The sequence below is a fragment of the Electrona antarctica genome, assembly GCF_951216825.1.
Source record: "Electrona antarctica genome assembly, chromosome: 18".
Classification (NCBI taxonomy): domain Eukaryota; kingdom Metazoa; phylum Chordata; class Actinopteri; order Myctophiformes; family Myctophidae; genus Electrona; species Electrona antarctica.
In genome coordinates, this window is record NC_136799.1 from 26,900,311 (window position 1) to 26,916,354 (window position 16,044).

The 16,044-nt window shown below is 43.1% G+C and overlaps 1 protein-coding gene across 1 annotated transcript in view; it reads left to right on the top strand.

Annotated features, from left to right (window-relative positions):
• Window positions 1-214: 214 nt before the first annotated feature.
• stxbp6 (syntaxin binding protein 6 (amisyn)) overlaps window positions 215-16,044 on the top strand; it is a 70,596-nt gene continuing 54,766 nt past the window's right edge. Inside the window, exons 1-2 of the mRNA XM_079528540.1 lie at window positions 215-886; window positions 13,996-14,217. Of these exons, the coding sequence (XP_079384666.1) occupies window positions 14,064-14,217 (154 nt within the window). The 5' untranslated portion in view covers window positions 215-886; window positions 13,996-14,063. The remainder of the gene's footprint in view (window positions 887-13,995; window positions 14,218-16,044) is intronic.

A 16,044-nucleotide genomic window follows, 5' to 3' on the forward strand; every position in this document is an offset into this window, starting at 1 on the left:
TTCGCCCCACCGACTTCAAATTCGACACACCCCCACAGGGAATGCAATGCCCGGTGTCGACAGGGCCCCTGCCCATGGGCTCATATACAGAGCTGGCCTGTTCTGACATCACAACACTCCATATTTGGGCATGCCTGACACAGAACTCCATATATAGGAATAAAGGGACACAGAGAGACAGATACAGGGTGGAACGGGTACTCTGACACGGGTACGGCATAGCCAGGTGGGGCATGAATCTCTAACTTCCATCGTTAATACCGACTCTGTGCTTTACATCCGGGCACCAGTGATAAACAACAAAAAATAGGGGTCCTATAGTCAACTGGATTGATTGATTGAATACAATCAATTGCAAAGACAAGCACACGAGACTAGTATAGGCTTCAAGCCCAAAAAGCACTACTGTATATGTCCGGGGTCCTTGTCCTTCGTAGGCTACTTCATTCTTCAAAATAGAGGGTGGAAAAAAAAGGTTGGAAATCCCTGATTTAGACAGAATTTGCACTTGATAAGACAGTGTGTGAAACAAACAGACTACGTAGCAGCGCTGTGTGTGTGATTGGCGGCTGAGTCCGTCCTGCTGGGAACCTGCTACTGATTTTCCATCGAGACAGCAGTGAGTCAGTTCAGTTGTGGCGCTGGCTGGAGCCCCTCCGCAGAGGCAGCAAGTAACACACTAACAAACTGCCCCACGTTGAGAGAGAGAGGGAGACCAACAACAACTCTTCGGCAAGTGAAACCAGCGCGATGTTATGTGCGAAATGCGCTCGTTTGGTTTGAATAGATAGCACAGACGACGAGGCTGTTTAAAGTTGATCAACTGACAGCTGGACACTTTATTGAAGGAGGAAACACACGTGGAACACGTCGCCAAAACACAGTGGTGAGTCTGTCTGTGGCCGTTTGTTTTCATATAGTTTAGTGTCATTTTAAAGTACAAATTTGTAAACATAATTTGGCACATACAAAACATTTCATATAGCCTACCTGTTTAAGACTATGTTGCCACGCGCACTTTCCGTGTGCGTCGACAATTCTGTGGGAAAAGAATAAGTGTTTGTGTGAGCGTTCCAGCAAACGTATAATTTATGAACAAAATTGTGTAATATCGGTGGCCTGTCAGTGACGACATGCCTTTTCTGATAAAAGTAAAACGAAAAAATATATATATAGGATATGTAATGTAAATAATATATTGTTTATTGATCATCACACAGACGCGACATGCCAATGTCTGCCTCTCAGTTTCGGAATGCCACCACATGGAATGCTAAAACTAATGCAACCCTTGTTGACTGTTACCTCAGAGGTCTGACATTAGCCTACTGTAGTGTAGAGAGCCTTGTCCCCTTCCAATGGAATTGCAAATATTTCAGTCATCCCCTGGCAACGTCACACAAGAAAATAATTAGCTGTTTTCCAACTCCAGTATAGCTATATATGGCGGGGGGAAAGGGTGTTAGATTATTGTTTGTGTGATTAGGCTACTAACTAACTAAAAAGCTAACACTTCATCATCTGTGTTGTTCATTTGCAGACCTTCAGTAACAACCAATCAATGGGTCCATTTGGTTACATTTGTATAGTTCCATTGATACTCAGGGTTTTAAGGGTGATGATGGGTCCTCAGCAAGTGAAAGTTTTATCATGCTGATGATCATTATGTTCATATTTGTCTTTCTGTAATCCATCTGCAACAGGATTTTCTATTGATGCTTGAAATGTCCTGTCATGTTCAAAGCAGGGGTGGGAGGGGGCATTTATTTCCCCATGAGACTAGTCAATTGTTAAAGCGAAACAATAGGCTATTATCTTTCATAAGACAGGGTTAAACGGAGATGGTGTAAGTGTAATTTGCTGCTGTTATGTCTGGTCTGAATTGACCTTATGTGCACTGTGTGTGTTTGCACTGGATTCATTCAAAGGTGTTAAAAAAGGAAAAAATGATTTTTTTTTATCTGCAGGGAGCAGCTACCTCGTGTCTCTGTGACAGGTTAAGGGCAGGCAGGGTGCTTGGTTCACATTAACTGTGGTGTACTCCTCATTCCTCAAACTAACCCATCTATTAAAATAGGACTTGTACCTAGAACGGGTCCAAGGCTTGATTTCATCTGGTATCTCATAAAAGATAAGCCTATTTTCATGTACTGCATGTACGTTTGGCATCCAGTTACAGCAGCCAGGCTGCTTAATGTTTAAAAAAACCTGCAGAGCTTGTTCTTTCTATGCATATCCATTGATCTTTTACTATACTAGAAGACAGACGTTCTTCAATGTTGCCGACAGACTTAACTAACAAGCGTTCTCGCCTTCAGTGGCCCATATAATGAAGGATGGACAAAAACAGATCTACGCCTGCCAGAGTGACATCATTAGACAATAGCTACACTGTCCGGTGACCACAAGCATAGCTCTGCTTTTCATACAAACATCTTGCCAATACAAATGTTATGTAGAAGTACCAAGGCCAGGCATGAGACGGTGCTTTTTTGTTTGTTATTAGTGTTGTTTTACCTCAGGTTATTTGCTAATATATCAACTCACTCCGACCATGCAAGTATAGCTTAAAACTGTTCCAGTTAATCCCTCAAGCTATTTGCCAAGTTACTGTTTTTGCTGTTGTGATAATAATCTCACTGGTGAGATGGAAGACTATTAGAATGGGATGTTCTGTTCGTGTTTGTGCTGTTTATAGTCCTTGGGCCCAGAACAGAATTTTCACTAGTGAGGGACATTCAAGGTGGCAAATGCTATCATGTTTTTTTGAAAAGGTCTATATCCCTCTAGATAATATTTCAACATGATAGCAGTTCCCAAGTGGTAGCTTAGTTGCAGTTATCAGCCTTCAAAGACACCAACCATAGATTCACAGAATGAAAAATCGCCTAACTGTTTTTTGAATAAAACATGTCATACAGAGGGAAAAATGAAGAAGTATATGTCTTTCACTCACTTTAATCAATGAACATCATCATAATCATCACTGTCATAGTGTCATATCAATATCAATTCTTCAGTATTCATCATCTTCATCATTATCATCACATAATCAATCAGTTTCACTTCATCTTCCTCCTCTTCCTTCTTATTGCTGCAGGTTTATAGCTTGCACATTTCTGTGCACTTTAATTTGTTGGCAAGGCAGGAGCAATCTGAAAGCTTGCAGGTCCGTACACACTTGCAGGCCATAAGTTCCAGCACGGCCATTTGTGCTGGTGGCCCCTGCATCCAGTCTAAAATAAGCATACATATAAGAATAAGATATGTCATATCAGTTAGGAGCCTAGAGTTTGAATGGACAGGTATCAGTCAAATGAGAGACATCGAAGAGGAAGGACGGGTGGGGAGGATCAACATATGGAATGTCAGAACAGGTCAGCTCTAGTTTTGAAGCTCCATATATGCAGATCTAGGTGATGATCCAGTCTTCTCCATGTATGGCTATCCAGGGTTTGATGAGGTCAGTGTATATATGGAGACGGCCATATGATCTTTGGTTATGATCAACATAACCAAAGTCATATAGTCCTCTTCTGGTTGGACAGCATTTTGAGTATGACCTTGCTCTCTCCTCTGAATAATGTCCACAAGGCCTCCAGTGACATTCGTGATGTGAAGTGCATTATCCACCCAATGGCACAGGGATCTGATTCTTATTGAACATGAAATGTACATTGATAAATTCTTGTCTTTTAGAGGGGAATCAGAGGGGACGTACTTGCATATCACATTGAGAAAAGAAAGGTGAAGTTCCCCAAGGCATTGAGGGAATTTTGGATTACTGGCTTTTATCTTCCTCCAGGATTTTATTGTAGTAGCATGGCCTGCTGCTCATGCTCTCAACCAGCTACGCTGACTCTGCACATGAACCGTTCTAGTTGGGAAATAGGACATGTGTGCTTCTACAGCCCTATTCTTGTGCTTTGCTTCTAGTATATGCCTTGTTGTGGTAGGGCCATATACTTTATATGTGCCTATTTCCAGGCTCCATCAAGCCAACTATCTTCTAACTATGGTGTTGCGTCCAAGCTTATCGGTCTTCCAGTGATCATGCAGTTGATCCGTTGTGTCTGCTTCAAGACTGTTATCAGTGTTTGCCATTCATGAGGTAGAGCTGCAATCAAATGCAAAGCACGAAGACCTCTGTGAAAGGCTTCTCAGATGCCAGGATTGAGTTATATGCTGACCAGATAGGGATATCCACTAGATGTGGTGGAGGTAAGACTGCTGTTTCCTCAGGTCTTTCAGAGGGCAACTGGTCATTTCAATAAGTAGTGACTGCTAAGCCCTCAGGGACATCTTGCTAGGAACCCCATAAGGGTGACAGGTCATTATCTTTGACTAAATGTGAAAAATGTAGAAATATCCTTATTTTGACCTCATTTCTTTCACGACTTAGATTAAATTTAGACTTAAATTTGCATAATAGGTGGCATGATTGCACCATGGTAACAGATTAATTTCTAAACATCACAAAAATAGACTTAGACTCTTAGATCACCTTTCTAAGTTAAGTGAAGCAAAGTTATAGTAATTTCTTGTTTTGGGTTAATAATTAGCTAATTATGCTAATTTATTACTATTATAGGCCTACATGTTTATATACTTTTATAGCATACTTTTATATGTCATAGAATTTGTGTGTGTGTAATTATAAGTGTGAATCAAACTTAATTGTAACATACTAGAATTTCGCGGGCCTTCGGCCCGCTCATCCCAGAGTTGCGTTGCCCCGCGTTGCGATACAGAAGTCCACAGGTACAGAAGTCCACAGTGACACGCGTTGTATGCAGCTGTTTTGTGTTGCAGCGCGTGCGCGCGTAGTGTTGTTGGTGTTGTTGTTATCCATATATGCGCCTTGGTTCGTCCCGTTTGTTCCACGCCAGGTGTAGATTATTTCTGTGCTTGTTTTCATAGACGTGGCAACAAATTATCAACATAGCCAATGGGAGAAAAGGATGCAGTGTTGCCAGGTCCGCGAGTTTTAAGCGTGTTGTAGTGTGTGTGAGCAGGGCTCGACGCTTAGCATTTTTCCAAGTAGCACGCAAGTTATTTTAGGAGCACGATGAAAAGTTATGAAATCATGTGTGTGAGGGCCCTCCTATCCTATATACAGCTTTAGTCCCCACATGTGTCAATATTTGCCATTGACAATGAACAGAGAAAGTAGGTCAAAATGCCGCAAAATATGACGTGAATTCAAATATATTATTATATATATATGTTTTGGAATTTAATGTGTTTTGTTTTGAATACTTTACTTATAAAAAAACCTGGCAACCCGCACCCCGCGGTCATTTTCCGCTAACCTGAGCGGGGCTCCCTAGCCTGCTGGAGGGGGTCACATCATCCCATGCACCGTCGAGAGGGAAAGAAAGGGAAATAAATGCAGCCTTGAGCCACCAATGTGGTCTTGTGGAGCTTGATCACCTCCTCCTCCTCCTTTCCCCAAATTGCCAATCCCAATAAATCCAAAAGTAGTGTATTGTGAATACTTCCACAGCGTAATGACTAAAGGAGGAACTATCAGTCTTCTCCAAAATCTTGACAGCGCATTGTAAACAGAGACAGGAGCCGTGTGTGTGTCACACCAAAAGTGGTGACCTATAGAATCCTGTACATAGAAGCATCACGCAATCGTCAGCCCTACACAGCAGTCATTAATTAATGGGCTTGACTTGATTGCCTATGCGTTGAAGTTATATAGGGTGAAAAGCGTGAAATGCACAGGCTCATCTTACATCGCTGCTGGCTGCCACTGGCACTCTCTCTCTCTCGCTCTCTTCTCTCTCCTCCCTCGCTGGGGGGGGGGGGGGGGGGGGGGGGGATTAGTTGCGCTGCCTTCGACAGTGCTATACTTCTCCAGCAGCGGTGCAGAATCGAGAGAGTGACACATTCTTTTGGATGTAAACTGCGCAACGTTTAGCTTTAAAGATCGGATTGTGTAGTCGCACCGGTGCTACAAAGTGAATTGTACAACTTGCACGGTGATATGTGAAGTAGCAAATGCGAGTAGGTAGTCGCACTGTCGAGCCCTGTGTAGTGTAGTGCAATTTGCGCTGCATCGCGCGGCGATCCAAATTCCCCCCCGTGCGCGCGCGCGCGCGCGCACGCACGCACACACACACACACACACACACACACACACACACACACACACACACACACACACACACACACACACACACACACACACACACACACACACACACACACACACACACACACACACACACACACACACACACACACACACACACACACACACACACACACACACACACACACACACACACACACACACACACTGTACGTAGCTTTTTGTTGTTGCAGCGCGCGCGTGTGCGTGTGGTGTTGCTGTTGTGGTTCGTATCCATATATGCGCCTCGGGTGTGGGGATCGCCATGTGAGGGGGCTAGCCAATAAGGGCCCTGTGTTGCATGTGGAGAATTGTGTAGGTTAGTGTGTGTGGTGTAGCCGAACGGGGTGGTGAGAACATGAGGGGGATGTAGCACAGCAATCGGTGACCCCTACATTAAGCTGTGTTGCTCCCAAGATGCAGTGCAAATGCGTGTTGTAGCAACCGTAGCCAATGGGAAAACAGGATGCAGTGTTGCCAGGTCCGCGAATTGTAAGCGAGTTGTAAGTAGCGTGTTGAATGGCATTTTCTCTGGGCTTGTTTTCATAGACCTGGCAACAAATTAGGCGGGGGTGTCGGTGCTTGTGGCGTGTTTGTGTTTATTATTGATATTGATATTGTTTGAGTCTGGACGGGAGGCGGCTGTAGTGTCAGTGCAATGACAGTTTTTACGCGGGTGTTGTTGAGTGTGGGCGATATACCATATACCACAGTAAACTGCACAAAATCCTACTCTGCATATAATGGGAGTTAATGAGGAAACAATGATTGTCCCAAAAAAGTATTAAAGCTACTCATTTGAAAATGCTATCATGTCTCAAAGTACTTATATGGACCCAACAAACAAAATGGTAGCAAAGAGATTTTGCCACCAAAAATGTCCCTCACTTCTGGTCTGGCCCATGGACTATTACACACTCTGCCATCGCTGGTCTGCTGTTACACTTTCCAAAAATGTTGTTTACCATACATTTTTGCGGGTTAGCTGTTGTTCATTGATTCATGTTTAGCCACTAACACCTCCCTGAGTCCATGATGCCACTGAACCTTCATCCTGAAAAATACATTCATGGTCCTTGCTTGTCCTGCCTCTAAAGACGACAGTTAGACGTCATCATTGGCAGAGAGATAGCTATTGGGTCGATATGCGTTAGTCACATTGTTGCCTTGTTCAAAATGTACCTTAGATTTATTTTAATTGCAAGTCTGCAGTCCACACCACAAGTAGGAGTCATGCAAACAGTACTTCTTTGAAAAACTTTTGGTCTAATGTGATAGACCAAGTGATAGCTTGTCTGTGTTGTCAGTGTGAGCATTACAATTTTGTTAGTAACACAGGCTACTGTGATGTTCTGCAGGACAAAGATAAGATTGGTAGCATTTTGAATCAGGATGGAAAAACAGGTGTTTACCCATCTCAGTCAGTATACTTTGTACAGTATTTTAACTTAAATGAACTGTACTATATAAATTAGAAAGTAGACCATGTACATCCACTCCACACATACAGACAAACAGAAGATCAGCAAAAATAATGGATGAATAATGCCCTCATAAATGTACAGTATATGGGTTTCTGGGTTTCGTCTAACCACGTCTAGTTGGCAGAGAGAATGACAGGTCAGGTGCAATCACTTAACCTTCACTCAACTTTAGAGCAAGGGAGAAATGTAGCTTTCTGGGCAGTGTTTACACTACGTTATGGATAAGTTTGGCACTTGTTCTGTTATTTGTAGGATGATAATTAGTTTCCCATATTATCCTCATGACTTATAGTGTGATTAACACCGGCCCATGACATATGCAATCATGATATTCCTAACATATTGCATGACAGATGACTGAGATGAGATACTGTATGTTCAAATGATTTTTGGAGTAATTTTTGGACCTTGTTGCTGTAAAGTGGATCTGATAGATATTGGGGCCATTTCATTTACATTTCCTACACTTAACACACCACCATTTTCAACATTATCTTCATTTGCAACATTGCTTATACTTGCTCTGCATCTCAGATGTTATTTGATTAGTATAACAATTTGTGTGTATTCAGATTACCCTTGATTGTAATTGGGTTAAGTGTTGCACCTAACCAGTCAGTCTCTGTGAGACCCAACCCATAAATAATGCTACATGAAGATCTCCTTCATGTAGCATACATCTTATCTCCTGATGAAGATCCTTAGGTGATTGAAATGTTGTTCTTGCAATAATCATAGTGGGAACAAGTCTTAACAGTATTTCAATGCAGGCTCTATTATCTTTGAAAAATGACTATACTACCCTAATACATTTCACATTACAGACAAATATTGAATGCTTTGCAGTTGTGCTTTCTGTAGTACAGTTATTTATTTCGGACCAAATCCGAGTGTTCCAGGAGAGAGTTTTACGAGAGGGAGAGAGGGAGACCAACCTTGGTTGGTCCCAGAGCAAATGGAACGCTGCAGACAGTTTATGTTGAAATACTGGTAAAATAAATAGGCTACATTTACTGACTTTCCTAACTCGGCTTTTAAAATACCACAGAGAATTGTCCTCAGCAAGTGTGAAATGTTAGGACTAGCTGTACAACAAAATAACTTGAAGACACTAAGGACACAAGGCTATTCACCCTCCAGTGTCCCAAATGTCCTACGACTAAAGTGTTTTTGCTTGTCAAGGATGAGTCTTCTTTGGAATGACTCTGTGCTTCTCCCTGAGCCAGTCCTTCCCAACAACAGTTCTACTGTATGTCTTATGCTGCCACTGAGAGCACATGCACAATGTCATCATCGCTCCATTGTTTTATGAGATGAAATGGGGAAAAGGTTCCTCTATTGTATGTTGTATCTCTCTTCCTCCAACAGTCCATATACTGTAGTAGCGTCCTCGGGAGGAGAGACAAGGTCAAGAGGCTGCAGATGAGGTGAAGTGCGTTATTTCTTTCGAAGATCTCTGAGCCGAGAGAGCAAGCATGAGTGTTTTCTTGTATAATGGAGCCCATCCGTTCTTTAGTCTATGTTCTATAGAGAGGGAGTGACGGATTGAAGGTGGGAGGATAGGGAGAGGCCAAGGTTGGTCAGCTGTAGGCGGATGAACTGTTGCCAGAACAGGGATCATGTTGTCTGTCTTGTTGAGTCAGTTATCCAGACAGCTACCATTATTGAAGCCGCATAGCATGGAGTGATGCTGCACTGCTTCATGTCGTACCGATGAACCATGCTTGACTGGTTTTTGTTTCGGTCTGCTCCCCCTTTCGGCCCTGATTTTATAATTTTATATATACAGTTATACGAGTAGGTGGTATTGAGATTATAGTACAGTTCCACTTTTGTGCCCGACTCGAGGTACAGTCATCTGAGAAACCTTTTGTTTAGGCTACTTTCCTTCACAGAGAAGAAGGAATCTTGTCCTTTCGTCTCACCCCCACAGAGGAGTCTTGTCCTTTCGTCTCACACTTGGGCTTTCAGCACCGTTCTTGTCACACCAGAACAGCCCTTAGTGCCTGTCTACTCAACATGTCTTTAACCACTTCCTCCTGCCCATCAAAGCTTTGTTTGCTTGTTTTCTTCCTTATTTCTTTGTACAAGTTTAGGAAAGAGAGAAATGAAAGTTGGAAGAGAACATTGAGATAATTGCAACAGCATTGCTATTAGCTGGCATTGGAACCCATGCAGTCTTGAGTCATCCAGCACTCCTAGTGTCGTTGTCCAAAACGGCAGCATTCCGTTTGGCACTACTATAGATATTCCTTTCCACATAATTGCGATCCTGTGTGGATACTCTTTCTCTCTCTCTGACACACTCGGCAGAGCTAAGGAGGAGCTTTAATTCCTGTTGAGTGCTGCTAGGTGTTCTCTCAAGGAATGTGAATGAAAGATAAGGCATAGGAATGTGATTTGAATTTCCCCCATGCCTATCACAAGATTCACACACATATTCAATCACACACATATTCAATGTGTGGGAGACAGACAAGTCCATTGCCTCACTGTCCCATCAGGCTTCAGAAGCCCTTCACTGTGGCTTAGCTCGCTGCTGTTCACTTGCAGATGGCTCTCTGAGGAACTCGCAAGCACTCACCAAGACTGTACAGGAAGCATGCCAGCAACAGACTTCTAATTCAGAAAGATTAAACCTGTATGGTTCCTCTGAAATTGCTCTTCTAGTCTTTCTAAGTATATATATATATATATATATATATATATATATATATATATATATATATATATATAAGTAAGTATATGGAAGTGGCTTGATGTTAACCCCAGTCTTGGCCTTTCAGGCCATGATGACACTCCATATCCTTCAGCTGGGTGTTTGGAACCGGGCTGTTGCTGGCGCTGCTGTGGCAGGTCCCTGTGAGGTCCCCCTCAAAAGAGGCCCCCAGAGACTGAGGCGCTGAACATATTGCACTGCCCCAACACATTTCACATTAATGCACTGTTTGAGGGGGGAGCCTGGGGAAAGAGAAGGAACATAGATTTCTCCTTTCACTCCTTGGCAAGGTACAGCCCCAGTTAATGAAGTGTTTTTTGAAAAGGGCTTTTCTGGAAAATTGGGTGACAAGCAGCAGTAAAATAAATGTGTCGTTTTCACCAGCACAGCAACAACCTTGATCCCACGATTCCCACCACTGTGATAGTGGCACAACCCAGGCTGCCTTTCACTGCCTGGAGTCGCCTGTTCACTCTTTCCTTTTGCCCCCACTCTCCTTCAGTCATGCTTCAGTTGGCCACCTGAAGAGACGGGAGGTGATGGAGAAGCTCAAGATTCTCCTCTGCTGGTGACAGCTTGCAGGGTGATTGGGGGTGGGGGGTGTTGGTGTTACATCAGCTGGAGGACCACGAAGGAGAGGGGGAGATATTCTCCTGCTTAGAGCTGCCAGGGGTGAGCTCAGCATTACCTCAGCATTCCCTTCAATATGACAGATGACCAAGACCAGCCACCATTCACAAATTCATTTCTATTATCTTGTTTCATAGACATACAGTTATTTAGAGCTCAGTTACAGTATGCGCTATGCAGAAAGCCAGGCTCCAGCTGCTATATGGAGAGGAAGAGCTGTCACCAGTGAACATGTTAAATAAATATGAAATGCTTAAATATTCAAAACAAAGCCTTGATGTTTGCTATAATGTTCCAGCAGTTTCAGTGATTGTTAACAGTTACTGTACAGTACCCATTTTATCTGCACAAAGTATGTCTTTCTTTGCTTTATCAGAGGAGTCTTGGATATTACATAACATTAACTCACTTCATGCTTCATGCTTTTGACAGCAGGTCAAGTATGGAACAGGTGTCCCAGCTTATCTCAAGGAAGAGAAGAGGGTGGATCTGTTTCCTTGACATACTGTTCAAGATAATTATGTTGGAGGTTTTCAAGATTCCTTGAGAAGGCAGGACTATATTAGCCAATTACTCTCCGCAAAATCTTGGCTCCCATCTTTGTTTACTCTTCAGACTTAAAATACTCCTCCAGTACTCCAGTACTCATTACATTTACATTCCCTTGAGACAAGGATCAAACAATTACTGTTTACTGTACTAAAGTTTAAATAATAAATATGCACAATATTTAAATGGGCTACATGCCAGATAATTAATGCCACTCATTTTGAGTCCTGTTTATTCTTCCAGCATCTTTGAAGGGCCCATCTGTCCTAGCCTATTTGTGAGAGAAAGAGGGATAGTCTGGGAGACAGACAGAGAGACGTAGGAAAAACAGAGTCCGATCCACCAAGGCCTCTTCCTCAGGAACAGACATTGCATAATTTTCAAGTGATAATTCAAGTAAAAGTTTTCTACACCGTGAATTGTGCCGCCTCCAAGTTTAAGTTTTCACATGCATGCATAATTGATCAAAGCCTTAGCCTATATTGCAATGTATGTTTCCAGTAGGGTTTACCTGTATAATCTCACAATCTATATTTACCCAGGGTATCTGGGCTAAGCTCAAGAACTTGTTTCCAGCCAGGCCCTGCTCATAGAACACATTTCATCGTAGTGGTTGATGCCTTGTTCAAGGGCATTTCAGCGGTGGTAATTTTTAACGTGTCGGACGGCTGATTCGAACTGGGAACCTTCCGGTATCTAGACCGCGCCGCTATCCGTTCGGCCACCGCTGCCACAAGAGAAAGCGTTCATCCAATCAGGATAGAGGGGGCCTTCCTCCAATCAGGATCGAGTGGGGCGGGCCTTGGTGCGCGTGATGTTGGCCTGTTGCGTGTCCCCCCCACTGTAGAGTATGTGCATGGGATTTTTAAATCCAGCTTAATTGAGCCTCCATTATAACAGGATTTTCAAAGCCTTGTATCTCTAAAGCTTCGAGCGCTGTCCATGGTGAGCTGTCGCTAGGCATGTCCCGATACCGATACTTGTATCGGAATGCCCTCCGATATGCCCTTATTTGGTCATATCGGAATCGGCAAGTACGCCCCGCACCAATCCGATACCATATTTTATTTAATCACGTAATGCGCGCAGCACGGTGAGACGGGGCCGCCGGTATTGAAAACGTGCATCTCCAGCCGTAGGTGTGAACGGCTTTGCCGACGTGCGAATGGGGGACAATTTAAAACAAAGGCGACTTGCTGTAGTTTGCGACTAACATAAATTTGCATGCTCAAGGGCTGCCAAGTAGACTATCTTTTGTTGTTTTTCTTTCTCTCCCTCTCTTCGAAGTTAGACTGGACAAATAAACTCTAAACTGACTGGGCCACGGTGGTCTGACGCTCATGGTAACTTGCACCGTGGGTGGAACGGGTGGAAAAGTTTGGTTACATTTTAATGCATCTGTCAATAATGCATTGTATTAAACCCAAATGCGATACCTTTGCATCATGTCTGCACCGAGTCGAAACAACACGGGAGCCGTCAGCTGCTAGCCTGTATATCCTGCTAGCTTATATATTTGCGGGGAGGAAGCGTAGTTATAATATCTCCCGCAGATCGATTAAAGATTTGAAACAATGCATTATGTGTGGCTGGATGATTCTTTGAAGTTAACTTGGGCTTTCAGAAAACAACTTAGCATTTGCGGTCTGTTGTTTATTAGCAATCCAATTTGATGAGGGCATTGTTTTTCAGCCTGGGTTGCTATGCCTCAGAGCAGAGTGATTCATCCACTGTTTGAAAGTGACAGTTACACACTTCAGAGTGGTGCATCGAAAGCAAGGCCGTGTGTGTAATGTTGTTTGTGTGTCTCTCGAGTGTGTGTGTGGCTGAGAAAATGATATAGCTCCATAGTCCTCTTGAGAGCATTTGGACCTAATTAACCCACTTTTTATGACCGCATCCTGCAAACTCACCATCAGCCGGTGACAAACTCTGTCCCCAATGCCATGTGTCGGTCACCAAGTGAGACAAATTCACCAGCCTAGATGACTGTAATAATAGAAATACCACTGCTGGTCTATCTGTTGGCAAGACTTAAACATCGACAATCTCGGTTAAAGTAATTTCATCTTGCCGTCTGGGGAAGCGCCTATAAGGAGAATATTGAGGCATTTGGAGAGACAAGTTTGGAGATTGGCGCAAACGCACAGAAACAGGGAGGCCTGCCTAACATTTGGAGCTGGTTCCCGCCTCTGTCGTTACATTCTTTTATAGTGCCATTTGCAGCGAGCTGTAGAAACTGTGTGAAATGAGATTGGATACGAGTGTTGAGGAAGGGAGTGATTGGCCACTAGAAAACAGCCTGTTTTTGCTTGAAAAGGCATTGATTTCTTTGGCTCACAATGTTATTTGGGCCTCCAGTGTCCTGATGTGTAACAATGTTTAGAAGGTGGCTTGTCTCATCCCTTTTCCTTAACGGTAATCTCACATATTGCTTCTTGCCCATACCCTCCCTGTCTCCTCCGCTTCAGTGAAGAGTGGTTCTCGTCCCCTCCGACTTACCCCTTTGTCAGCTGCTCATCGCTAGTCGCCTCGAGACATGAGTGCCAAGTCGGCCATCAACAAGGAGGTGTTTACACCTCATGATGAGAAGATGCTGGCGGCAGTGGAGGTGAAGCGCAGAACCAAGAAGCGGATTCCCTTCCTGGCTACTGGAGGACAGGGAGACTACAAGACCTTCATCTGCCTCTCAGGTTGGTGGACTTAATACTATTACTGTTCCATCATTTCTTTACTTTTTAGGTGGAGTACTAGCCTTTGCTGCATTTTATTTATTTTTATCTCTTCTCTTCTCTTCTCTTCTCTTCTCTTCTCTTCTCTTGTGTGTGTGGGGTAATTATGCTCACTGTCAGCCTCATCAGCTTGGAACTAAGAGACACACAGTGGAGACCCGTAGTCACATTTCAACGCGTCCCCCCCCCCTAATTCATCCGCTAATGCGCACATTGATGAGCATGTTTATGTCTCTCCTGCCAGTGGAATGGTACGCTTAATCAACTTACACCTCCTTGGTTTTGGGGTCAATTCCTTTAAATGAATTAGATTAGGTCTGAAATTGAATAATTGTTTCACTTGAAATTGGGGGTAATTTGTTTTTGTTTAAAACATTTTACCCTCTATTTCCTTCTTGGAATGTGAGGTGACATATTGATCAGTAATTCAATTAGTCATGCAACTGAGGAACTAAGGAAAATAGCTAAAGTTGATTGGTGAAAGGCTGTCTGGGAATAGAAAGCCCAGAAAAATGTATTTTATTTTTTATTAGGCTCGGATTTAGACCACGTTATTTCTGGGTGTACTCTTCTTTGGAAGTCACAGGTTGCGGAAGAGCGCCCTCTATCGTAAACCACTGAGAACGCAACGTGATGTACAGTATGTCAATGGCGGTCTGTGCGTTGGATTGAAATTACGAATATATACGAAAAAAAGGTTAATCTCTAACCCTGAATGGAATTGATTAATACGTGCTTTTACAAAGTCCTTCCATTGCTTTAATCCAACCAATGTAATTCCAAGAGTCAAGCTCACTTATTGTGGACTGGGTCCTGGGGGAAATAGATGTGAATTACACGGTAAGCATCTGTAAATGCACACGTTTGATTCAAGGTTTTCTTCCGATAATCCATTGGCTATGGATTATTATTATTATTATTATTGGCTATTGTGCTAATGTGTTTCAATTTATATAAAAGCATGAAATTGAGCCATAAATGCCATAAACTACAGTTTATTTTCCCTGCAGGGGTTTACAGTCGAGTCATACTTATTTTCATGTGCAAAATAAAAGTCATCACGTCCCTTGCGGCAGCCTTCACCTCGCAGCTCTGTCACTCTGAAATGTATTAAAATCAGCTCATTCTGCTTAGCATAATTGAAATCCATAAATCATCTGCTCCTTAAATTTCTAGAGAAATCCTTTAATCAAGACAATATGCAGTGTCAATGCTCATGGCCCGACATGGAGTTTGAAAGTTAGAATCAGGGCTGACAGACGTGTTTGTGACTAGATGGCTACTGGGTACAATCCCTAAAATGGCTGGTAAATCGCTGGACAAAAGTGCTTATTCTCTCCTGGCTGTAAAAAAGTAAAAAATCAGAGTACTGTACTGTACTGTACTGTACTGTACTGTGTGTGTGTGTGTGTGTGTGTGTGTGTGTGTGTGTGTGTGTGTGTGTGTGTGTGTGTGTGTGTGTGTGTGTGTGTGTGTGTGTGTGTGTGTGTGTGTGTGTGTGTGTGTGTGTGTGTGTGTGTGTGTGTGTGTGTGTGTGTGTGTGTGTGTGTGTGTGTGTGTGTGTGTGTGTGTGTGTGTGTGTGTGTGTGTGTGGCTGTGCTACTGTGACACTTGGTGGTGAAGGAACTATTTCCGTGCTTCCGTGCTTAGACATACAGAGACAGACATACATACAGACACACATTGCTGCGTATAGCAGTGGCTAGCACCACTCAATAATTATATAAAGCATTGTAAAGAATTGTTTTACTCGTGCAGGTGAGCGTAAAAACATGCTATTGGCATAAG